At 50.2% G+C, this 26,219-nt stretch overlaps 1 protein-coding gene across 1 annotated transcript in view; it reads left to right on the top strand.

The window, feature by feature from the left end:
• LOC102871634 (tetraspanin-9-like) overlaps positions 1 to 24,557 on the top strand; it is a 135,178-nt gene extending 110,621 nt beyond the window's left edge. Inside the window, exons 2-7 of the mRNA XM_006891304.1 lie at positions 16,858 to 17,049; positions 17,423 to 17,497; positions 19,152 to 19,253; positions 19,834 to 19,965; positions 20,335 to 20,418; positions 24,135 to 24,557. Of these exons, the coding sequence (XP_006891366.1) occupies positions 16,858 to 17,049; positions 17,423 to 17,497; positions 19,152 to 19,253; positions 19,834 to 19,965; positions 20,335 to 20,418; positions 24,135 to 24,206 (657 nt within the window). The 3' untranslated portion in view covers positions 24,207 to 24,557. The remainder of the gene's footprint in view (positions 1 to 16,857; positions 17,050 to 17,422; positions 17,498 to 19,151; positions 19,254 to 19,833; positions 19,966 to 20,334; positions 20,419 to 24,134) is intronic.
• Positions 24,558 to 26,219: the final 1,662 nt, after the last annotated feature.

The raw sequence follows: 26,219 nt of genomic DNA, 5'->3' as shown, positions 1-26,219 counted from the left end.
GAAAGTTGTTGCAAATGTCTAATGGGGTTTGCTATTTCTCTTGTGTTCATAGAAAACTAATTCTTAGAGATTACAATCATGAGGTTTGCAGTCACATCCATTATAATTGGGTTAAAATCCAAATTAACTGCCCCTTTACTGCATGTATAAGCTGGACTATGATAAAGGTTGATAGAAGGAGAGTTGATGCCTTTGAGCTTTGGTGCTGAAGAAGAGTATTGAATATACCATGGCCTGCTAGGAGAACAAACAAGTTCATTCTGGAGAGGGTGAAACCAAGCTGCTCCTTGGAGGCAAGGATTCTGAAGCTCTGTCTGACATACTTTGGACATGTTTGTTGTAAGGCAGGACCAGTTGTTGGAGAGGGATGTCATGCTTGGGAGGGTGGAGGAACAGTGCAGGAGAGGAAGACCCTTGATGAGATGGATTGATTCTGTCCCTGGGGTAATGGGGATAGGTATGTCAGAGACAATAAGATTGTTAAGGGATCAGCAGGGTTTAGGGCTGTTGTACATAGGATCGCTATGAGTCTCAAGCGACTCAGTGGCACATAACAACAACAACAAAGCTTAGGCAGGACCTTTAACCTCTCTGATCCTGAGTGTTTCCTGTTTGTAAAATGGGAAAATCAGTAGAAACTCTCTTATGTGGGTTTTGTGAAAAGGGCTTAATAGTTTCTGGTGTGTAATGTGGGCTTGATAAATGTTTCATCGTTGATATTATTACTATCACCTTCATTATCAACATCCCACCATCTCTGCTTTTTTCTGTCCTATTACTGTATTTTTCATATATAATGCACCCATGTAAGTATATACACATATGACATACACAGAACACATGGGAGACTAGTGCTCCATGATTTGCCAGCTACCATATCACACACATTATTTGTGTAAAAATATGGTAGTCTGGCAGCAAATAGTCTTGAGTTTTCCAGGCCACAAAAGTTTACTTAGATGTGTATACTGTAACTAGCCTCCCTCTCTCAAAGTAGGGACATGTCTAAGTGACACCCTGATCGGAGCTTATTTGGGCAAAAGCCAGGTGGATGACTTAGATCTGAACAGCTGGGGCACGGTGGTTAAGAGCATGGCTCCTGGAGTCAGATTTCCTGGGTTTCTTCACCCTTTAAGGAATCCTTGGGTGGTGCAAATAATTGAGCACCCAGCTACTAACGGAGTGGTTTTCTACTTCATTAAAAAACCAGCCAGTGACGTGATAGAGTTTATACGGAGCGCACTTCTGCTCTGACATGCATGGGGTTGTGACGAATCAGAATCAACTCTATGGCAGCTAGTTTGGTTTTGTCCCCATTTAATTTCTCCACACCATGGTTGGCACATCTGTAAAATGGAGAGTGCAAAACCAGTTTCCACTCACGGGATTTGGAGAATGGAACAAGGCGATAGAGGAAAAGCACCCAGGACCAGGTCATTGCATGGCAGCAGGTAAACAACAGACAGCATCATCGGCCATGGAAATTGGGCACAAGGCGTGTCTCTGCCACCAATGAGCACTATGACCTTGGGCAAATCTGATGGAAGTGTGGCCATGCAGCTTTCCACAGAGGAACCTGGACCACAGTGCACATGCAGAAGTGGAGTGGGCGGGCCTCTAGCAAGCAGAAGGTGAGGTGGCTGAGCTTGGCCCAGGGCCAGCGGGGAATCTCAGGTTGCCAGTTAAGTTGGTGCCGAGACCATCTCTGGCATGAACATAACCGTCCTGTGTCCCCGATAAAGCATGTCAGAAATGCCAAAACCCTGACGCGGGTGGACCCAGTTCTCAGCTGGCAGACTAAGTAAGCAGGCGGGGAGCTTAGGCTCCCTAGAGAGAAGAGACCTCTGCGTTGGATACTCACAGAGTTAGAGCAAAAGTCTGAGTGGGTGGCTGTCCTGCAGCCAGAGATGGGCCTGCTTGTCAGCTGCAATCTTTCCTGATATCTATATGTGCAATTACAGAGTGTTATTCGCTGAACTTGAGCTGTACAAGAGTGCCCTCATTACATTATTAAAAGGAGCTCAGTTCTGTGAGAGGCGGAACTGAGGCCGCCTCACTGCACAGGAGACAGGCAGTAACACAAGTATTAACACTGCCCCACTCTTTCACCCCCCGGGACCTCCTTTACCTACAGACAAAAAAGGGAAGACTGGTCCCCACTGCCTCCCAGATCCCGTGGGAGGAGTTCAAGTCACCTAATTTCTGCTCTTTACCAGATAGATAAGATGTGAATTCAAGATACCCTCGCCCTGTCCATTCTGCCTTTTCCAAGGAGTTTATAGAAGTGCAAGCCCTCATCTAACATTTCTATTCTGAGGCATTGTAAAGCCTTCAGCAGGCAGTCTTATTCATCCTCACTGTGTCCCTCTGTGTCAGGGAGCTGCTTCCTCTCCCTTACCCTTTTAGCTGAGAAATAGCTCAGAAAGGTTAAGTGAATTGCCAGAGGCACACAGCACATCACAGTTCTCCTGGGCTCCAAGTCCGGAACCCAGGCGGTTGATGATTCTGCTTTCTTGGTGAAACCCAGGTGGCTGCAGGTTTCACTACAATCCTGGAAGGCTGGTTTCTTAAGCTCAGCCCTGTCTCCTACCGCAGCCCTGGCTTCACGGACTATCCGCTGCTTTGATGCTGTCAAAAATGCCTTTCTCCCCAGATGCACAAAATAAAACATAAGCAGGAAGGACGAAATATGCTGGTGATTGGAAAATCCTTTCTCCAGACTCCTGACAAGCTATCCTGAGACCTTGGCGCCTTCGCTTCCAATTTACAGTGACCTTGGGAGTCAAGACAGGGCCTCGAGCCTCTCTCCCAAGCTGTCTTCTCCACATGGCTCCTCCTAGGCTCAGCACTGGGGCGGCCATGGCCCATGGGGGACGCCATAATGAGAGTTGCGTGTGCTGGCTGCCCCCTCACTCCTGCACAGAGAACACCCTTTCCAGTACCTGCACTTTGGCTGTGAGTGTTAATGAGCTTGGGTGGCCTACAGCTCCCGGCTGTTTCCTGTCGAGTGTTGACAGGTCCCTGAGTTCGGGGAAAAGACACATCCAAGGATCATCCTTCCTCTACTCTGGAGCGAAGGGCAGTCATTGGACCAGCCCAGAGCCCAGGCCTCTCCGGTGCAGGGATGACTGTCAGCCTCCCCCTTGGGACCTTCTCCTCCGTGCCTGACCCCGGCCCTTCGGTGTGCTAGCCCGTGTCCTGCATGTGTTCCTGACCGAGGATGGAGAACAGCTGTGCACGTCCCCTTGCGTCATCTGTCTTGGGGCTGCCTTTCCGCAGCCAGAAGTGAGCAGGAGCCAGGCAGGCTATTGCAAGTGCTTCCGTGGGCCCCTCAGTCCCTGCACCCAGCCTCGCCCCATGTCACTGGCACATTGAACCTCCTCAGTGTGCACATAGCCCCCCACCCCAGGCCCCCCTCCCAGGCCTGGAACATGCTTGCCAGGGAGGGAAGTGTGCTCGATCACCGCGTGACGGCGTGAATCGATGTTTATAGACTGGTGAGTGATCACTGCTTCTTTACGGCGCTGGCAGGTGCTTTGTGTCATCTGCTGCTCTTTGGCATCCCAGCCACACATCATCTGTGGTCTCTCTGGGCTGCTCCCTGGGCCTCCTTGACACCACTTTGAGTCCCCACAGGAGGAGAGGAAGGTTCTAAACCCGTACCTCTATTTTCATTTCCCCTTGGAGGGGTCGAGCTGTGGCCTGTCCGAGGGCTGGAAAGATGCTGGCATGGAAGAGGCTGACCTGGGGCCTGCCGAGCCATGCAATCCAGGTGACCCAGGCACAGGGGTGCAAGGGCGCTGAGCTGTGTTGCCAGGAGAACCCTTCTCTCAGATAGAGGAATGACTGTGGGAGACTAGAGTTATAAAGAGGCCTTTCTGCCCCGATATGAGGTCCTTGTTCTCTAGTCATCAGGGGTCTTGAGGTCTGGGCCTTCTCTCACACCTGCCTTGCCTTTCGAAGTTCCCCAGCTGTGCTGGCCTAAAGTCCCATAGAGGCCTTGGTCAGAGTGAGCCCAAAGCAGGCTAAAGGCTGCTGTTCTGAGTCCAGATTAGAACCCAGAACCGATAGGTAAACCCCACAGCCACGTACTCCCTTCCCTGGGGCCTGAGGACATGGAGCTGAAGTCAGGATTGCTGGTGATGAGGTACTCACCACACCCAGGGCTCTTCCCTCACTGGAGCGTACGGGGATAGCCTGCGATCTCACAGCGGATCTACCTCATCGGGAAAGCGCTCATCCTCTTGTTTCCTCTGGGGTTTTGGGTTCTCAAGAAGTGATGTAACAGGACCCACTGTCAACCACTAGGCATTTTAGTGAATTCGGGAGAGGGGCACTATGGTTTTAAGGATCCTCACCAAATTTAATAGCGGGAACTGACACGGCCGAGACCTTTGATTCCCAAGCAGCCCTCCTTGGGGCACGCTGGCCAGGTTTAAACACTCTCCACAAACTGTTTCCGATAGAGAATAACCCCATTCTGTGATAATCAGAATGTAACTGGGGTGTAGATATGCAAATGCTTTATGTCGTGTTTATTTGGAGGAAAATGAGGCTCAGAAATATGAGTGTGATCTCTTTGTCACCTTTGCAAGCTGGTGACATAGGCAACTGTGAAGCTGTGAAAATGGAAGCTTTGGGAGAAACTGGGGTCAAAACCAGAATGCCCCAGGAATCGCAAGCTGCATGGCTTCAAATCGTATGCAAGTCACTGGGAGTCAAAGTATGCTGTGGCTGCCAGCCAGGACTTGGACTGGCTTATTAGAAGTCGAGATCCCTGGAGGAGGAGATGGGCATATTTATGCTCATCTTTGGTCCTTCCATTACTGAAGTCTAGCTTCTTGTTTAAGACAGCGATGACCAGTGGCAGAGAACTCAGGTAGAAGACCTAAAAAACCCTTTGGCTATGGCGAGGCTTGCGTTAAGATGTTAAAAAGATGCCTTTGGATACGTGAAGACCTCTCATGCTTTGTCTTGGTGGGCTTCTTCAGCAAAACTGGGACTGAGCCACAGAGAAGTAGATTCTTGAATTAACAGCAAAGAATTCTTGACTAATTGAGAAAAAACCCAAGCCCAACCCAGCCCATTTGTCAATAAGTTGCTCCAACTGATGGCGACCCACGTCTCTCAGAGTAGAACGGTTTTCATGGCTGATTTTTCGGAAGAAACTCACCAGGCTTTTCCTTCCCAGTACCTCTAAGTGAACCTCCTGCTTTTCACTTAGCAGCAGAGGATGGTATATTACTTTTACACTATCTAGAAACTCCCTTGATCACGTTTTATTGTTGTCCAGTGTTGAAGTTGGAACTGACCCATAGCTGCCCCTCCAGTGGGTTTTCAGAGATGGTAAATCGCATGGGAGGAGATTGTCCATCCTTCTGCAAAACAGCTGGTGGATTCGAACCACATGCCTTTGGAATTGTAGCACAGTTTCTTACCACTAGGTCACGTGAGCTCTGTAAAATACAAGAGCGTAGCTTGCATTGTATGATGGTGAGCACCTGACCGTCTGCTGCTGGGGTGCTCAAGAAGAGAATGGAGGTGTCAGATTGTGAGCGTGCCAGCTGAGGACATGCTCTTGCTGGGTGGCGTCCTCTGGCTCTGCAGTTCCCCAATGCTCTGATCTTCATGCCTGCTGGGTGACATTGGCAGAGAGGTCTCTGTGACTTTGTCTCCTTGTTTCTCTCTGTGTGGAATTAGAAGCACTGTTCAGCTCCCCCTTCCTCCCAACCCCTCCTGGCCCTCCCTCTACAGCTGTGAGAATGAATGAGCTGCAGAGGCCCCTCAGGGGCAAGGGGGCGTCTGAAATACAAAGCAGTGGCCCTACTGCTGGCACTGATGTATTGTTCCCTCTCCCTGAGATGAAGTTCTTGGCAGGTTGGCTTCTCCCAGGGCCAGGCAGGTTCATTTCTAGTCAGCAAGTCAGGCTCCAAAATTAAATTCGAGTTGGTTTTCTTTTATTCTCCATATCCACGAATGTATTAAATGCCATTAAATATTACTCCAGGCCTGACTCATGGAGACATTGGGAGCAATGAGACCCAGTGCTTGAAAGCTATTGCAAGGAAAGAGTGGTTGAGGGTGGCAAGTGGGGCTCAGGGCTGGGCTGGAGGAGCCCCCACTTTCCTTGCAGAGAAATGGAGCCTGCAGGATTAAAATAGCCTGAGAGCGTGATGCACTCTTGTGGACTCAGTGGGGGCTGAGGCAGGTGGAGCAGGTGCTGACACCAGGTAAACCAGGGAGAACAAATGGGGGAGTTGGGAGCAAGTGGTCACATGAGGAGTTCTTGAAATGGGAAAGAAGGGGTGTAGAGGGGGGTCTTCTCCAGGTTGTTTGTGTATCGGTGTCTGCCCCTGTTCCCAGGCCCTGACCTGCTTATACTCCCTAGATATATGTCATCAGTCATCTATTCGTTCACGAACAAGTATTTGTCTGGTACTGCAGTCATGCCTGGGCCCAGAGTGAAAGAAAAAGTGAAAATGATGTGAGCCGGGGTCCTGGAAATGCTGGTGATCTTAGTGAGGGGTGCGGGAGGCAAACCTATGCAGAAGGTTGGGAGGCCTTTGACAAGCCTGATCCTGGCACACGAGGAGGGCCCTGGGAGGGCCACCCCGTGCCAGTGGGAGGTTGTTGGAAACAAGGAGGAGGCTTGGAGATTGATATTCTCTCCAGGCAGTTTGCGAGGAAAATAGAAGGTTGGAAGTAGGGTGGGGGTTAGTTTGAAGGGCAAATTGTAGATCCCACTCTCAGAGAAATGGGATGCTTGCATGAAAAATGCATAAGGACCCATGATGGAAATAGGTAGCAAAACCACATATAAATACGGTTCTAACTGAAGGCAAAGAATACCACCAAGGGGGGATTGGGCGAATTATTGCCAGGTGCGTTAAATCAGATGAGCCTGGGCTGCTTGTTCACTGTATGGCTGTAGCCTGACTGGGCCTCAGTTTATCTTCCCTGATCTGCCAGATGGGTATGAAACTAGTGTGGGTGATCCTGAGAAAGTCCTTGTTGGCTTGAGGACTCTTTCCTTCTCTAGGGTCAGTGCAGGGCCAGGCATAGATCGGAATTCTCAGACATCGCTAAGGGCAGGGGCTGGGGATTTAAGAGTAGGCAGACAGACCCAAGTCCCAGCCACAGGTACGTATCCAGGTGGGAATTTATCTTCACCGAGGTAGATGTGGATTCATTTCAAGGTCTAAGTGGACAGTGATGGTTGGAAGCGCCTTCTATTGAGTGGTGCTGAGCAAGGGGCAGGGGAGGCGTGCTGCTCAGAGGGGTTCACAGGCCTGCTCCTGCTCTGAGAAGGGCGCTGGGCAGGCTCCGATCACACGAGTGACCCCTGGCTGCTCAGCACCAGCATTGGCCAGGCCCCAGGCGCCTTAGTCATCCTGCCTCGCCCTAGATTCTCCTCTTGCTTTGGATTTGACTTCAGCTCGGTCATCTCAGCTGAGACAACCCTCTGGTTTTGGAAGGGAATTTTCCTGAATGCCTCCAGCTAAGCTCCCTGGCATGGAGCACTGGCCGTGCCACACAGGCCTTTTCCTCCTTCCTGTGCGTGGCCCCCTCCATGTGGGACAGGCCCCCACCTCTCTCCCCACTTGTGCTGGCTCTGGCTTTTGAGGTCAACTTCCTGTCTTCATGTCCTGCTGCCTTCACAGGGTGGGTCTCACCAACCATAGCTGGGCCTCTGCTGTCCTCTCCTTAACCCCATGCCCATCTGCTGGTCCCTGGACCACAGGCCTCCATTCTCTCCTACTTCAGCCCTCAGCAGCACTCCACTCATGCCTACTCCCGACTACCTCCCACTCTCTATGTGTGCCATTCCACAAGCCATCCAGAGTGAGGACTGTCTTTAGCTGCCCCTGCCCACCCCTGCAGGGAACACACCAGGTCTTCCTCTGGTGGGCCACTGGCTTAGTGGGACTAGGCCGAGGTGTCTCAACCGGTTGAAACTTGAAGCTGGAGAATTCTTTCTTCAGAAGCCTGGACAGTGCAGGCAATTTACAATCTGTTGCTAATTGAAAGGCCGACAGTTGGAATTCTCCCTACGGCCCCCGTTGCTGTTGTTAGGAGCCGTCAAGTAGAGTACAGCTCATAGTGATCCTATGAACAACATATCTAATCTCTTGTCCTATTCTGTGCCAACCTCACAATCTCAAATACATTTAAGCGCATTGCTGCAGTCACTGTGTCAGTCTACCTGGTTGAGGGTCTTTCTCTCCTTTACCGTCTCTCCAGCTTTCCAAGCATGGTGTCCTTCTCCAAGGAGGCACTTCTCTTAGCAACATGACCAAAGTGTGCGAGATGAAGCCTCACCATCCTTGCCTCCAAGGAGCACTCTGGCTTCGCCTTCTCCAAGACTTATCTGTTCTTTTGGCATTCCATGTGATATTCAATACCTTCCTCCAACACCATGGTTCAAAGACATCAGGTTTTCTTCTGTCATCCTTCTTCAGTGGGTGCACCTGATCCAGGCCATAGTCTGTGCCATTACTTACTATGTATCAGAGAGCAGTGACTAAGGATGATAGAAGAAGAATGAATGCCTTTGAGTTGTAGTGCTAGAGAAGAGCATTAAACATACCATGGACTGCCAAGAAAAAACAAAACATAGGTCAGTCCGGGAGAGAGTGAAAGTTGCTTTCTAGAGGCAAAAATCTTGAGGCTCCGTCTCACATACTTTGGGTATGTTTCCAGGAGGGACTCATACTTGGAGAAGGACATCATGCTTGGAAGGGTGGAGAGACACCTTAGGAGAGGAAGACCCTGGATGAGATGAATTGGCACAGTCACTGGGATAATGGGGTATGTGTGTCAGAGACAGTGAGATTGGATCAAGATAGGGCAGGGTTCAGAGCTATTGTGCATAGGGTCATTATGAGTCACGAGCAACTTGATAGCACATAACAACAACATCCTTACTCACTGTCCAGCTCTCAGATACATAACAAGTGATTGAAAAGACCATATTTTGAATCAGGCACACCTTAGTCTTCAAACTAACATCATTGCTCCTCAGTAATTTGGAGAGGTCCCTGACTGTAGACTTCCCCATGCAACACGTCTCCTGATCTCCTGGTACCCAGGATATTGAGTATGGATCCAAGAAGACGAAGTTGTTAACAGTTTCAATCTTTTCTCCATCTGTTATGATGTTGCCAATCAGTCCAGTGGTGAGAACCTTCGCTTTCTCCTTGTTGAGATGCAATCCACATAAAAGGCTCCTAGGAAGCTTCTGTTAAGATTACAGCTATGAAAACCCAGTTGGGCAGTGCTACATGTCACATAGTGTCATGTTGAGTTAGAGGACTGACTTGACAGCTACTAACAACAGCTACAAGAACACTGATTATTTGCTGTGGAAGCTGTTCTGTGTATCCCTGGACTCTACCACTGCTCCCTCAGCCCCAAGTGTGACCACAGAAATGTCTCCAGACACCACCAAAGGTATTTTCTCCGGGAGGCAATATCTCTCGCAGTCAAGAACCCCTGGGCCAGGGGCTGAGAGCAACTTGCCTCAGGCGTGGCTTAAAATCCTCAAACAGCCATGCTGGAAGGACCATAGAAATCGTCCAGTCTATATCCCGTGTTTTAAGGGAAATTGGGCCTTGGAGAGCTAAAGAATCTTAAGGCCACACAGGGGAGCAGCATGATAAAAGAGGTGTTTTAGGAAAAGGATTCAGGCAGCACTGTGTGGACTGTGCTGCAAAGCAGGGGCTGTCCAGGGGCAGGCAGGGGACAGTGGACTGTGGTCTGCACATGAGGTGAGGGCCAGGGTGAGTTGACTTGGTGCTTTTCAGCTGTCAGTCAGCAGCGCAGTGGCTCACTTAGATGTGTTCTGGGGAGACGGTGGTGCACAAGGAACTCTGGACCACAGCCAGCCAACTGTGACCTGGTCCCAGATGAACAGTGCCTGGGGTCGCCATGTTCCCTCTTGGTCCCCTTTTTCCATAAAGTCAAGGCTCAATCTTTGAGTGCTATTCTCACCGAGTAGCTCTGCTCGTTCTGGCCCATCCAAGATGGCAGTGGAGGGTTCGTCGCAGCAGAAGCTCCTGTGGATGTGGAGGTGGGGTCCTCGGCTGTACTGGCCCCCACCCCATGCACTTGGATTCCTGTGTCCTCAGAAGGTATTAACCACCATAAAAGCCTCAAGGGGGATAGGGAGCAGGTAGGAAGATTTTGAGAGCGGGGTTTACAGACTGCTTTCAGAGATTGCCCAGCCAAAGGCAGCAGATCTTGCTTGGCCTTAGCCTGGAGCATAGTCAAACCCAGGACGAGAAGTGAGAAGGGATGCAGCAAAGGAGGCCATAACTGGGTTCTCTGAGCCCTGGAACGCTCCACTGGGAAGCTTGCAGGCAGAATCAGAGAGCATGTGGAGTGAAGGCAGAGAACCACCTTTACGAGAGAGATGAGCAGCTCTTGGACTTGGTACACTCTCAAGTTTTCCCCATTGGAGGCTCTTAGGGGGAGGGAGAATGGAGGTGCACGGGGGACCCCCCCCCAGGTCCACCCCCAGTGAGGCATGGCTTCTGGGAAAAGCTGTACTCAGAATCTTCCCCAGCCTGGAAGGACTCAAGCTGTGAGGCTCTGGGGGGCTCTTGGGATGTCTCCAGCTTCAGGATGGGGGCATCCTGCAGCTCCAAGGATCGCAGGGCCAGGGCCCTTTGTCATAGCCACTCGAGTTGTAGAGAGTGACCTGGCAACCCTGGGCTTTCCGCTTACTCATTCCAGAGGCTGGCTTTTTACAACCATCCATCTTCTCAGCATGAAGACCATGCATTTTCCATAGTATGATTAATGAAAGAAAAATTGAGACGGCAGCATAGGTGCTGACTAGATTGAAGAAAGTCAGAGTGACAAGTTAGATGAAAGTTTCAGCGTGTTACCTGCAAAGCCCGAGAGCTTCTGAGCCGGCCTGCGGTGCCACCTAGTGGTTGCAGGCGGTGGTGGCACCCATTGCCCTGCGGAGCTTTGTGGATGCCCTTTTTGGGCGGTGGCGTGAGCCTCCTCTCTGCGTGACTGTGCCTTTGGAGCCTAACGTAGCCCTTCCTCTCCAGAAGGCACTAGACCACACTTTCCTCTGTGGAGGACCCAAGGAGCTGCTCCACTTGCCAAACTCGAATTCCCTTACAGGATTCTGATTTTGTTGTAATGGGTTATCAAGTCTACTACAACTCATAGTGACCCTATGAACAATGACTCTGAACCTTGTCCTGTCCCGAGCCAGTCTCACTCACCGTCTCTGACACTCCTGATCCCATTACCACTGTCACTGTGTCAATCCAGCTCATCCAGGGTCATCTTCTCCTGAGCTCTACCCTTCCAAGCATGATGTCCTTCTCCAAAGACTAGTCCCTCCTGGCTGCATACTCAAATATGTGAGATGGAGCTTCAAAATCCTTACTTCTGAAGAGCAACCTGGTTTCACCCTCTCCAGGACAGTTTGTTCTCTTGGCTGTCCTTGGCATGTTCTCTTCTATAGCACTATAACTCAAAGGCATCACTGTTTCTGTTATTTGTAGTCATTGTCCAGCTCTCAGATGCGATAGACTATGGCCTGGATCACGCATGCCTTAGTCTCAAGACTGACATTGTTGCTCTAGAGAGGTCTTTGACAGCAGATTTTCCTAATGCAACTCACCATTTGATTTCCTGACTACTGATGCCAAGGATGTTGATTGTAGATCTGAGCAAGACAAAATTGTTGACAACTTCAATCTTTTCTCCATTTATCATGATGCTGTCTGTTGTCTTGGCGGTGAGGATCTGTTTTCTTAATGCTGACATCCAATCTATACTGAACACTGCAGTCCTTGACCTTCTGCAGCAAATGCTTCAACTCCTCAGTTTTGGCAACCAAAGTTTGGTGATCGTGATAATTCAGGTGATCAGCATAACGATTGATACATTTTCTTCCAATAATAGTGCCATATTCTTCTTCATAAAGTCCCTCCTCCCCAGTGATCTGTTCGGTATAAAAATTGAAATGGCATGAAGAGAAGATATATCCCTGACACACTCCTTTCTTGATTTCATACCATGCAGTGTTATTCCCTTGCTCTGTTCAGACCACAGTTTCCTAATCTAGGCATAGCTTTCACACGAGTATAACCAAGTATTCCAGGATTCCCATTCTTCTCAATTTTAGCCACAATCTGCTACTTTCGTAGCGCATGGAAAACCCTTTCACGCCAAATTGGACCACTTTTATCTTGTTTTCCCATTTGTCACAAGCCTGCTAATTCTTCAAAGGAAGCACCCGTTGACTTCACGTATCTAATTGACCATTCCGCCCCTCTGCCTTGACTGTCCTGGAGTAACATGCCTCCAGCTCGAGTTTGATCACACCCGTGTCCGCTGATTTACAGTGATGTCCCTGTGTCACCGATTGCACTCCTCCCCGCTCACCCTTTCCCTTCAGTGGTCTCATCTTCGGACAGCCGCCAGAGTCATCTAATGAAGGCATGGCTGGACCTTGCTCCTCCCCTGTTCTGGGAGCATCCTCTGCTGCAGAGAAGAGCATGCTGATTTTCTATTCTAGGAGCCTTACAGGCCTGTCCCATGATTGCCCTGCCTACAGCGTCCCCTCAGGCTTCTCCCCATGATTGCTGCATCCTCCGTGGAAAAGTAGCTCTTGCCTCAGCCAGCCAAGCTCATGCCCGCCTCAGAAATCCTTCACTTACTCTAGTGGTACAGAATGCTGAATACTACTAGAAAAATCGGTAGATCGAATTCACCAGCAGCAGCAACTAGGCTAGAGAAAAATGGCTGCCTCCTCCTGAAAAGATTTACAGCCTCAGAAAGAAAACAGAAAGTTGCTGTGAGTTGGAACCGACTCTATGTCAGTGAGGGTGGGGAGTGGGGTTGGGTTTTGGGTGGGTTTGGTTTTGTTTTGTTTCTTGTCTCCTCAATGTGTGTGTGTAATTCCCTCCCTCCTCTTCATTTGGGTTCCTACACAGACTCTTTCTTTTCTGAGAGGTCTTCGCTGGCCACCCTACGTTTCCCCCACTGTCCTGGAACGTCCCTGCCCATTGGCCTGCGTGGTGCATTGGCTCCTGAGATTCTACTGTTTGCTTATATGATGTTTGTGTCCTCTCTCAAAATCTAGAGTTTCTGGTGGTGCTGATGGTTAACATGCTCTGCTGCTGATCAGAGCATTGGAGGTTGGAGTCTACTCTCAGGTGCCTTTAAAGAAAGGCCTGGCACTCTGCTTCTGGGAAGTCCACTGCTGACAACTCGATGGAGCACATTCCTGCCCAGACACTTCGGGGATTCTCACAAGTCAGGGTTGACCAGATGGCAGCTGGTCGCTCTAGGACTCTGCCTTTACTGCCCTGTTTGCCACGGTCTCCTCAGCGTCTGGAACAGGGCTGGGTATTGACTAAGCAGGTGCTCAGTTTGTGTTTGTGGACTGGATGAATGAAGGAGACACCATCTGCCTGTCCCCTCACTTTTCTATCATGGCGGATCCGTCTTGTACGCTGTGCGACTGTGGCCAGTCAATCCACATTTTCTCCCTGGAGCGTGAGCAGTCTGAGAACAGGCCGTGCTTGATTCCTGGGAGCCCGGGTAGTCAGCACAGCTCCTTGTCTCTAGTACTCAGTGCCTTTTCGGTGAGCAGTGCAGGTACTGGCCACTCATTTTGCGTATTTTGTCTCATTTATGTTCAAAAAACAATCCATCAGGTCAGTAGTAGTTATTTTCATTTGTCATAAGATGAATTTGCAAGGTCGCAGAGCAAACACAAGCTGGTGCCAAGAAATCAGGAGAACAACCACTTGGCCAACTGACTGGAAGAGATCTATATTTGTTCCCATTCCAAAGAAGGGTGACTCAACAGAGTGTGGAAACTATAGAACAATATCATTGATTTCACATGCAAGAAAATTCTACTGAAGATTATCCAAAAAGCACATCAGCAGAGAACTGCCAGAAGTCTAGGCTGGGTTTAGAAGGGGTCATGGTACTAGGGATATTGTAACTAATGTTAGATGGTTCTTGGCTGAAAGCAGGGAATACCAGAGGAATGTCTATCTGTGTTTCATTGATTATGCAAAGGCATTTGACTGTGTGGCTGACATTCTACTAAGTGTTTGCTTATATGATGTTTGCGTCCTCTGTCAAAATCGAGAGTTTCTGGTGGTGCTGATGGTTAACATACTCTGCCGCTGATCAGAACATTGGAGGTTGGATTCATAACAAACTGTGGCTGACTCTGAGAAGAATGGGAATCCCAGAACACTTGATTATGCTAATGTGAAACCTATTTTTGGACAAAGAGGCAGTCATCAGAACAGAGCAAGGAAAACAGTGCATGGTACAAAATTGGGAAGGGCGTACGCCAGGGATGTATCCTGTCTCCATACCTTTTCAAACTATGCAGAACAGATCATCTGGGAGGCTGGGTCCTCTGAGGAGAAATGTGGGGTCAAGATTGGTGTAAGATCTATCAACAGAAGCGCTTGCTGCAGAGGGTCAAGGACTGCAGCCTCCAATATGGATTGAGGTTCAGTGTCAAGAAGACAAAAGATTCTTACCACTGGACCAATTGGCAGCATCAGGACGGATGGTGAAGAGATTGAGATTGTTCACAGCTTTAGTCTGCTAGTCAACACTCTTGGCACCAGCAGCCAGGAAATTAAAAGACGTATTGCGATGGAAAAGTCTGCAGTTAGGGACCTCTCCAAAGTACTGAAGAACAATAGTCTCTGGAGACTAAGGTGTGTCTGATACAGGCCATGGTCTTTGCAATCACTTGCTAGGCATCAGAGAGTTGGACAGTGCGTAGGGCGGATAGAAGGAGAATTGATGCCTTTGAGCTTTGGTGTTGGAGAAGAGTATTGAGGGTACCATGGACTGCTAAGAAAACAAACAGATTCATACTGGAGGGGGTTAAACCGGGCTGCTCCTTGGAGGCAAGGATTCTGAGGCTTTGTCTGACATACTTTGGTCATGTTGTAAGGAGAGACCCATCCTTGGAGAAGGACATCATGCTTGGTAGGGTGGAGGGACAGCGCAGGAGGGGAAGGCCCTCTATGAGGTGGTTTGATTCAGTGACTGGCGTAATCGGGATGGGTGTATCGGAGACGGTGTGATTGGCACAGGACAGAGCAGACTTTGGGCTGTTGTACATAGGGTCACTATGAGTCACAAACGACTCGATGGCACATAACAACAACAACAACAGCGACGAAAATCAGATCCACATCTGTGATTCCCAACCCCTTGCTGTCTATTCTTGCCCATGTGGACAGTTCTCATCCCTCCTGCCCCAGATCCACACGATCTGTAGCGAGAGCTCTCTCCAGTCAGCATTGCTGCACTGTTGGTACAGTGTTTGCTTTCTCTGAAAGCTGGAGCATTTATTTGGTACCAGCGTATACTGCCTGGGCGATGGATGCTGTTTTTCCTGTTGCTCCAGGCCTCTCTCAACCAGAGTGGAGGCTCCCAGAAGGCAGGGCTCTGAAGTGGGTGTAGCTCTCCTGGCACAGAATCCCCCAACTGTAGGTACTCAATAAAATATTGGCTGACTGATTGATTGGCTCCTCGGACTCAGCAAACTTCCCCTGAGCTCGTGGAGTGCGTGTCAGCTATATCGAGCATAAAATAAAGCAGATGTGGAGATTTGCAGCCAATGAAACCGAAGCTTCCCCAGGTGGAGCTGGTGGCGTCAGCAGTCCCAGGAGTGCTGTTGAGGAGAATTGGATTTCGGGCCGATAATGGGGGCTGCTCATTTGGTTGAGCTGGATGGGCCCGGTGAGTGACTCTGTCCATGTCCTGTACATCAGCCAGCCCCTCAGCCAGCAGGCCGTGTTCCTCTCTCCACATGTGTGACATTTGTGCTTTGAATTCTGAGAACAGTAGACTACTGGCCCTCTGGTCAGAGCAGAAGGAGACAGATCTTCCCAACTCCAGAGTCAAGTCATTACCTGCTGTCCTGCTCCTTCTTCCCCTGGCCACTTTTCAGCATCCAGGGCCCCTTCTCTGTCAAATGGAATAATCTCAATCACTCATATGTATCCAATACTTTAGATTTACCTTTAAAATGCTTTTGGCAGTGTTCATTGTTTATCTCTTCTTTTCTTAGTTTCTCCCCAGCCCCCAAATCAGTCCTGTTTTATAACAGTGGCATTATGCAGTATTTGTCCTTTTGTAACTGAGATATTTCACTCAGCATAACATCCTCCAGAGTCATTCATTTTGTTTAATGTTTTATGAGTTCCTTGTTTTTCAGTGCTGTGTAGCATTCCATTGTGTGAATATAACACAGTTTCTCTAGCCATTTATTTGTTGATGGGCATGAAGGAAAGAACTGTCTAAAAGAAATATAAGATTAGGTGTTATTTGCATGACAGTAGTCCAGAATAAGAGATGCATAGTAAAGTGGACTCGGGGGATGGCGGGGGTGGGAGAGAAGAACTTGTGCAACAATGAGAGAATCTTTTTAAAGAGAAAAGTGAACTGGGAGGGCAGGGAGGAAAATGTGCAACAATGAATGACTAGAAATCCAAATTTTCTGTAAACCTTCATTAAAATATCAATTAAAAAATAATTAAAATTTTAAAAAATGGTTTTGGCCATGTCTTTTGTAGTTTGATCCTCAGAGTGGCCCTATGAGGTCTGCGAAGCTGGTGTTGTCCCCTTTGCCTGATGGGATACACAGAGAAGCTACAGAATTTCTCCAGGTCACAGAGCTGCCATGTCTTTGGCTTGTGACTAGACTCTAGGTCACCACTTCTGACCAGGAGGCACTTTCTGTGTCTCAGCCTTGGGGACAGAAGAAATGCTGGCATTTGGGTTCCATGGTGATGAAGCCAAGAGTAATCTGTCTAATGGGTTTTCCTTTCTCTCCAGCTCTGTGGCTGCGGGCTGCTTGGAGTGGGCATCTGGCTGTCCGTGTCCCAAGGCAACTTTGCCACCTTCTCCCCCAGCTTCCCTTCGCTGTCTGCTGCCAACCTAGTCATCGCCATAGGCACCATTGTCATGGTGACAGGCTTCCTCGGCTGCCTGGGGGCCATCAAGGAAAACAAGTGCCTCCTCCTCAGTGTAAGTAGGACTCCCTGTCCCAGCCCTCTGAACTCTGGGTGTCCTGGACTTTGGCCACTGCAACAGACAATACCAGTTAGGTTTCCACGCTGAGCCCAGGGAAATTATTTCTGAATATTCTATACCTAACGTCACTCCTTCAGGATTGACTATCTTGGCCCCTAGCTATCTCTCCCATCCTTGAGTTGACTGCTCAGCATGATTTACCTTTGCTAGCTATCTGATTTCCTCAGGAATCGGTGATCCTGCCGGTACCTCACAAACCAATGCTTAGCTCTGTGTGTCCTGTCCCCTGACTTCCACCGTCCATCGTGTTTGCACCCCATCCCTGGTACCTCCATCAGGTGCCCATGTGTGGATCTTTCCTTTCCAGTTTTTCATCGTCCTGTTGATCATCCTCCTAGCAGAGCTGATCTTACTTATCCTGTTCTTTGTCTACATGGACAAGGTAAGCCCTACAGGGAGGGAGGGTTGTCCTTGCCCTTGGGGCTGTGGCCAGGGCAAGGCAGGGTCCCTTCCCTGGGCAGAGGACAGGGGCTGGCAAATGGACCAGGAAAGTCCATCCCCCTGAGGAAGGAGAACAGCTTGGAGTTAAGGGGAGAGTTGGGTACTTTGTGCAGTGCCGGAAAGTAGACTAGGTATGAGGTTCACATCCACCAGCTGCTTTTGAGGAGAAAGGTGGGCAGTTTTGTCTCAAGTTATTGTCTATGAAAACCTGCAGAGGGTTGGCTGTGGGTTGGTTCAGCCTCAGTGATACACAACAGCAGTGACAACAGCAAGGAGACGGGTCTAAGGTGCTGAGAGTTGGCAAGGAGTGTGTTAGTGACCGCTCTTCAAGCAGTGTGACCACTTGGTGGTCAGTTTAGAGGTGGAGTTCAGAACTCACCAGGTGGCGGGACTGGATGATTAGAGGATTACCAGGAAGAACAAGTATTGGCTTTTCGGATGGCACTGCCAAGTGGGGCTGACAGTGGGCCCTCCACAATTTTTATTCCTAGAGATGCTTAGAAAAGGAGAGCTGTTACTAGACTCAGCTGGCCCCTGGGGCTTCAGGAGGACAGAGGTGATACCTTGTGATCTCCCCACATGGGGCAGTTTGCAGTCAACTTGAGGGGACCCACTTCCTTCTAAGTTCTGTCAAGAATGGCCAGATCCAGTCTCTTAATAAGTGCTTAGCAGACCTTGGTGGCACAGTGGTTAAATGCTAGGCTCGTGGTCAAAATATGAGCAGTTTGATCCCTCCAGCTGCTTCATGAGAGAAAAATGTGTCTGTGTGCTTTCCTGAAGATTGCAGCCCTGAAAACTTAGTGGAGTGGTTCTGCTCTGCCCTGCAGTGCCACTCTACAGTGACAACAGGCTTGTCTTAGAATTGAGTAAACACTGTCCCTGGGGTTCTTGAAGTAGTTGTCTCTGATATGAAATGTTAGAGGCACTATTAGGATGAGACCCAGCAGCCCTTTGGTTTTGAACTTAGGGTAGAGGTAGCGCTATCATTTATGGAGTGAGTCCTTCGTGCAGCCCTGTTCTTAGGTCTTTATAAGAAGTGTTTCTTTTTTCCTTAATCAGCCCCATGAGGTAGGTACTATTGTTCTGATGTTACAGAGACAAAGAAATGAGACAAGAGAGGTGAGGTTACTTACTAGTGAGAGGTAGAGGGACAGTGACTGGTCTCTCTCGCCCCTACGCTGTATTTTCCAAAATTGTCATAAAAACATACCTAGCATTTGCCGAGCCAACCTTTTCGGTAGTCTGTTTTGACAGAGGAGAGCCTTACCGTTAGAGAAGGTGTTTGGGGAGTGGGGGTGGCAGAGGGGCCTGTGTGTGCGCTGAGGTCTCTCTGTCTTCCTGACTTCTTAGCATTACAGTCCTGGTCCTCAGGGCTTAGCTCCCCTCAGCATCAGCGGCTACATGAGGGAATGCAGCAGGCTGGAGCTGCAAGAGTGAACCCACAGCCCATCCAACCCCACTGGGCCAGCAGGGCCCCTCAAGATCAGGTCGTCCCCGCTCACCCTGTCTGCCAGATCTGGGGCAGCTCAGGAAGATGGGTGGTCCCCTGGTTCCCTGGTCCCGGTCGACCCGTCCTGTCTGCCTTCCCCCGACAGGTGAACGAGAATGCCAAGAAGGACCTGAAGGAAGGCCTGCTGCTGTACAACACGGACAACAACGTGGGGCTTAAGAACGCCTGGAACATCATCCAGGCCGAGGTGGGGATGGCCGCTTGGGTCAGCCCGGGGGGCGCAGCTGGGGCACCTTCAGGAATGTAATGGGATGTGGGAGCACAGCCCCACTGGGACGTTTACCGGTATTGCTGGTGCCGACGAGGAACAGTGGGTCTCACTGGTCAGCAGCGAGGATGAAGAGGGAGGCGGTTGAGCAGGGCTTGGGTACGGCAGCGGACAGGTCTGAGTGAACCCTGAGCACAAAGGGAGGGCCAGCCCAACCTTTCTTATCGCTCGTTTTGAGATGAGGGACAGACTTTATCTTAGCAGCACATTTGTTCCTCTGATCATACCTGGCTTAGAAAAAGAGGTTGTGCAAGTGCATGTGCCCCAGACGTGCCAGGTGAAGCACTTGGAAGGGGCCGGTGGAGAACCAGTTGTCAGCCAGCTGGGAGAATCCACAGAGCAAAGAGCTGGAGGTGCTGGTGAGGGAGGAGGGAGCAGTCACTTAAGTTCCACAAAGAAGGGTTGAGAAGAAGGCGCTGCGTCTGCTGCCCAGAAGCCTCACAGGTGCGGGGCCTTGCCCTGGTCTGTTCTGATCACCCCTCCCCGTCCCCTCTGGCAGATGCGGTGCTGCGGCGTCACCGACTACACAGACTGGTTCCCGGTGCTGGGGGAGAACACGGTTCCTGACCGCTGTTGCATGGAGAACTCGCAGGGCTGTGGGCGGAACACCACCACCCCCCTGTGGAAAACGGTGAGGCTGGCTCCCAGACGGCATGCCCCCCAGAGGCCATGTGGTAGGCGATCTGGCAGGAGGATACCTAGGGCAAGGGGTGAAGGCAGGATACCAGGGAACAACTGAATGTGGGCTGGGTGGGGTCACACATTGCTGGAAGCCAAAGAGAAAGGAAACGGGACCCACATTTGGAAGAACCAGTGAAGGAGGGAGGGCTGGAATCTGATGACGCTGTGCGTTGGCGGCTGGTGAGAACCAGGGGCTGGGGGTCAGGGTGGGGTGGGAGGTAAGAACGGGGCAGGGGCTGAAGGAGTGAGGTGGGGGCAGGGCAGGAGTGGGTGCTCACCGTCCTGTCCAGGCCGTCACCGTGCGGTGCTCACTCCCCAGGGCTGCTACGAGAAGGTGAAGATGTGGTTTGACGACAACAAGCATGTGCTCGGCACAGTGGGGATGTGCATCCTTATCATGCAGGTAAGAGGCCTGTCCTGAGCCTCAGTCCCCGGAGGAAACAGAACGTGAAGCTGTTAACTAGGTGGCTAGTGCTCAGAGGAGCCAAGCCGTGACCACTGGGCCCCCCTGGAATCCACACGCTTACTGACTGTGCTGTGCTGCCTCCTGAGCCGTGTCCTGGAGGCACCTTCTAGTGAGATGCTGATCTAGACCTGCTTGGCAGAACCAGCCCCTCTGGCACTCATCTGAATGTGGCAGTGGTGGGTGTGGCCTGTAACGTACGTGTGCTTTTAACGTAAGGTCCTCAGCTTACAGGGGCTGCTCACCTTGGACCTGTAGCTCTGTCATATTTGAGTTACGATGGACAATTCTTAGGACTCTCAGTGGGATTTTTTTTTGTTTGTTTCCACATCTTTTTGCTGGTGATTTATGTCTGTATTAGAGAGCTGGACAGTGACTAAGGATGACAGAAGAAGAATCAATGCCTTTGAGTTGTGGTGCTGGAAGAGAGTCTTGAACATACCGTGGACTGCCAAGAAAACAAATATGTCTATCTTAGAGAGGGTGAAACCAAGCTTCTCCTTGGAGGCTAGGATTTTGAAACTCTGTCTCATATACTTTGGGCATGTGGCCAGGAGAGACCGGTCCTTGGAGAAGGGACCTCATGCTCGAAAGGGTGGAAGGACAGAGCAGGAGAGGAAGACTCCAGATGAGATTGGTTGACACATTGACTGGGGCTATGGGGGGTAGGTGTATTGGAGTCAGTGAGACTGGTTCAGGTCAGGGAAGGCTTCAAAGCTGTTGTACATAGGGTCACTTTGAGTTGCAGGTAACTTGATGGCATATAACAACAATATATATATGTATGTATTAATATGGTAAAGTCTCAATCTATTGTTCATAGGGTCACTGGAGCTGTAGTCAACTTGACAACATTGAATAACATGTATTAAAATATATCTGCACAGGGAAGGGTTCAGAGCTGTTGTACATAGGGTCACTATACATTGCAGGCGACTCAACAGCACATAACAATAACATACAATATTGGTTGTTTTTATTTAAGTCTCTTGTTTAGAGTCAACAAGGCCTCGGGGAGGGTCTTTGTGTTTAAATTTGGTTGTTATTATATTTTGGAGAAACATTCTTCTAAGTGGTACATCACTCTTCTGTCAATATACTGTCCTGAGGTAACTTGGGGTTGCTGTGATGCTGAACCTTGTGCCGTTGGGGAGGTCAAATGCTATAATGGTTACCCAGGGTGGACAGTGTTTGGTGGAGCTCCCAGTTTAAGACAGGTTTGGAAGCAGGAGTGGCATCCACTTCCTTAGCAACATGCCTCTGGAAACTCTATGAAGTTTGATAAGTGATGATAGTTGTAGAAAGGCTTCAAGCATTTAAAAAAGAAAGCTTCAGGCCTTTTTTTTACAGGCTCACTATGAGTCGTGTTCAACTCGATGACAGTCAACATTTATGTGTAATGTTTCCAATGTCTGAAGATAAATAAACATAAGATGTATAAAGATATTGATAACTCGAGCATGACTCATAGCGACCCTATGAACAAAAGGCCTGAAGCCCCTCTACAACTGTCGACATTTATCAAGGTTCCTAGAGTTTCTGGAGGCATGTTATTTAGGATGTGGATGCACTCCTGCTTCCAGTCTTAGCATTGAGTGAGTTTAATTAAACATAAGCATCAAAGGCAGTAGAAGGCACATAAATAGCAGTCAGGACATGCTAGCTTACTGTAGCTATTCAATTAGCAATTAGTCTTTTCAAGGGCCTAACAGTCCACGAGAGAGGTGGTGGCTCAGTGGTAGAAGTCTCACCTTCCCTGTGAGAGACCTGGGCTTGGTTCCCAGCCATTGTAGCTAGTGCACAGCCATCACCCACTTGTCAGGGGGGCTTGTGTGTTGCTCTGACGCTAAACAGGTTTCAATGGAACTTCCTGACTGGGATGGACTAGGAAGAAAGGCCTGGTGATCTGGGCCTGTCGATCAGACAGTGGAACACAATTGTCTGTCCACAACTGATCATGGAAACGGCTCGGGACAAGGCAACCTGTTGTTCTGTTGTGCATGGGACACCTCGTTTTGGGGGCTTTACTCCCTGTCAGCTGACAGCAGTCACAGCTCAGTTGATGGATAGGAATGTGGAGGGGTGCTTGCCTTCCTCTTTGAAGATTAGGTCATCATGGCTGTGGGAACTGCAGCCCCCTAAGCTCTCTGGAAAAATGCACAGAGGTCACCCCAAGGTGAAGAGCATCTGCTGGGCTCCCTGTTCGCCAAGCCTTTTGGATTGGCCCCTCCCCCTGGTGACCAGTGTCTGATTGCTTTGGGAACAGTTGAGTTTGAGTGGTCCATGGGAATATGGTTGACATCCTACATGAAGCTGTCTTTCTAACCAGGTTCTGGATCATGAGGGCCTGGTCATATCTGAGGTTGATGTCAGTGTTCAAAGCTCATAGACCTGCCTGCTCATTCTCAGAGGTTTTGTGAGATGCATGCACGGTGATGAGCAACAAAACCCAGCCCAGAACCTTTCCACTTAGCTTTCCCCCTCCTGTAGGCCCAGGCTGTGACCCACACGGGTCATGGAGGGCATGCACAGTGTCCCCTGGTTGTCATTGTCACTGTGGATTCTAGTGCTCTAGGCTTTAGTACTTCTCTGGTCATCACCGCATTCAGGATTCAGGGTGTGAAGGGACCCAGACAGTACTGATCAGTCCTCAGCTCAGAATAGCATGAGTCCTAGTGGCCCAGACAGTTAAGTGTTCAGATGCCAATAACTGAAAGGTTGGTGATCCAAATACCCCCCAGCAGCTCTGTAAGACCTAGTAATTTGCAGCATAGCAAACCCTCCGGGGCAGTTCAGCTCTGTCCCCAGAGTGACTATGAGTCGAAATTGAGTCAATGACACTTCATAACAACAACAAAAAAAACCAGCACAATCGGCCAGCCACATCTGCTGCAGTTGGAGAAATCCCAGGACCATTGAGAAAGCGCTGGCCGTGGTTTCCAATTCCTCTTTCCCTCCTGAGTTCCTTGCTGGCTGCCATTGAGGGCGGCACTTTGTGTGTTTGTTCTTACTCTTGTCTCATAGTTCCCGCTGTGGGTCATTTCGTTCCCATTTTATGATGGGGAAACCGAACCTCTGACACAGCTTGGAGGGGCTGAGCCGCCATTTGCTGTCACAGGTCATCTGTGGGTGACTCTGAGCTGGTCATTGCCATTGCAAAACAACCCATGGAGTCTATTTGGACTCCTGGCAAGTTCAAGTGTGTCAGAGTTGTTATTGTTGTGTACTGTAGAGTCAGAACCAATCCATAGCTGACCCTCCGGCCGGTATCCAGAGGCAGCAGCTGGTGGCCTTGAACCGCTGCCTTCAGTATTACAGTGCAGCTTCTTACCACTAGGTCACCAGAGATCATGTGCATCAGAGTAGACCTGTTGTGTTCTTCAGGGCCTTCCTTGCCTCATTCTCTCAGTAGATCCCCAGGCCTTCTCCAATGCCTCTGGGTGAACTTGAACCTCTCAACTTTCACCTAGCAGCCAGACATGTTAACCTATTAATCCAGAGATTCCGTAATGGCAAGGCTCACCATTTTTCAAGCCTCCCCAGTGGCTGCATCTATTGCTCTAGTCACCTTGTGAGACCGCAAAGACTTAGGAGACTTAGCTCAGATCTCAGGCCACCAGGCCTTGCATCTAAGGCTTTTCCTCTGTGTCTTTCAGATTCTGGGCATGGCCTTCTCCATGACCCTCTTCCAACACATCCACCGGACGGGTAAAAAGTACGATGCGTGAGCAAGTGGCTGGGAACGCCCCAGCCCTCCACCTGGACACTGTATGAGGGAAGAAGATTTGAGCTTTGTGTCGCCTGCCCACATTCTCCAGACTGCTGACCCTTCGCCCACCTCCCTGCCCAGCCAGCCCTCTCCTTCCCGCCCACCTCATCCTAAGACTTCTCTGTGGGCAGAGGGCCCAGGAGGAGGTGTGCAGATACCTTGGGGAGCTGGGCGCCGGACTCTGCACCTGCGTCTGTGTATTTGCCAAAGAAGACAGGGTGGACTGGGGGCACACTTGAGGAGAAGGTCCCCGGCGCTGACGCGTCCCTGCCCCCTGCCCTTCCGCACACAGACACTTCGTCCCTCCTTGTGGAGAGGCCATCCCAGCAGAGCCCACTGCCGTCCACCCCATGCCATGGGCCGTGAGTGGGAGAGCTGGTGGCGCAGGGGCCTGCCCACCCCCCAGGCCAGGCCCCTGGGAGCATCTTGCCCAGCCTTTTTATACCTTACAGTGTAACTTTTTTTATTTTATTTTACTCTGATTATGATTATTCAAGAATATTATCTTGCAGATACATTTAGGGTTTAGCTTCCTGATTTATAACTTTTTACTGTGTTGATTTCTTTAATGGTTTGGTTTCCACCCCCCACCCCCCGAGGGTGGGGTCAGGTGGGGAGAGAGGATGTTGTTCAGTCCCCATCAGGACAAACCACTGTGCCGCACTCAGGAGGCCTTCTGAAGGCGTGGGCCTGGCATTGTTCAGATGCACTGAGAAGGAACGGCGTGTGTCTGGCGTGGAGCATGGCTGGGGAGTGGCCAGGAGAGAGGATCCCCACAGAGGTGGCTTCTCTGGCCTGCGACTGGGACTCTGCACAGGGCAGAAGAGCCGGCAAGAAGGTTGAAGTCGAGGAGCACGAGGCAAGCATGAAAAAGGATCGTTTACCGAGAGTGAGAGGCCTGAGCAGTGAGGGGAGAGGGGCTCTTCAAGGGGGCAGTTAAGCATTTTTGCCAGGAATGCGGCCAGAGTGGGTATGGGTCCTTCCACTTTTCATAATGAGCGTGTTTTCCCTTTGACCTCCTGCCTGCAGCCAGTACAGGAGGCTCCCCTTCCACCCCAGGCGGGCATTCCCGCACCAGGTTCTGCAAACCCGACACTTTCACAGACATTCCTGCCAGCGATTCTCAAGACAAATACCTCTCTAGTTCAGATGCTGCTCACTTTTCCTACATGGCTTCTGGAAGGAGAAGCGGTCCTTACAGTTTGGCCGCTCGGATGGTGGCAAAGGACTCGTGACCACTAGAGGCTGGAGGTGGAAGTGGCACCCAGGATCCTCCCAGCCAGAGTCTCTCAATCTGATTGCCCCCCTGCGAAGGGGTATAAGCTGGCCTGCGGGTCTCAGGACCCATGTTCCCCCTCCTCCTGCCTCAGTGATCTCAGCAGTGGGGAGGGGGCTTCCCTCAGAGGGTAGCTGGTGATCAGACCCTGAGTGACCCTGAGGACCAATGGCAGAAGGCAGGCTGCATCTCAGTTCCAACTGTCCCTCAGAGGCAGCATCTCAAGTCCTGATGTGTGACACAAGCAAGTGGCGTGGGGTGGGACGTCCACCCGCAGCAGGATCAGACTGAGGCTGCCCTCGTTTGACATCTTGAAGGGTTTGTGGGGTTTTTTTTCCCAAGAACCCTTGGGACTTGAGCTTAAAAATGTTAGTGCATCTTGCTCAGATCCCGTGGCATTTTAGTGACCAGGACTGTGTGTGGGCAGCTGTCTTTTTCCCTGTAGTATTGGGCTCCTCACCTGGCTTTGCCACTGGGGCCTGATCTCTTCTCCAACTTCCATCTTCCTTTTCCAGGACACAGCCATCCAGCCAACCAGTAACTCATCCATTCACCTTAAATAACGTGTAGATTGGGACCAGGAGTATAGGACTTTTGGTGCATTCAGGATTCATGGTTTTTTTGGGGGGATTAGGGTAAGCGGTGGAGATAGGGTGGATCTCAGAGAGCTGGACAGGTCCAGGTCTGCTCCTGAGA

The sequence above is a fragment of the Elephantulus edwardii genome, unplaced genomic scaffold, assembly GCF_000299155.1.
Source record: "Elephantulus edwardii isolate Elephantulus edwardi_28Jun2011 unplaced genomic scaffold, EleEdw1.0 scaffold00096, whole genome shotgun sequence".
Classification (NCBI taxonomy): Eukaryota; Metazoa; Chordata; class Mammalia; order Macroscelidea; family Macroscelididae; genus Elephantulus; species Elephantulus edwardii.
The sequence above is the reverse complement of the archived record's forward strand: the minus strand, read 5'-3'. Positions and strand labels throughout refer to the sequence as shown.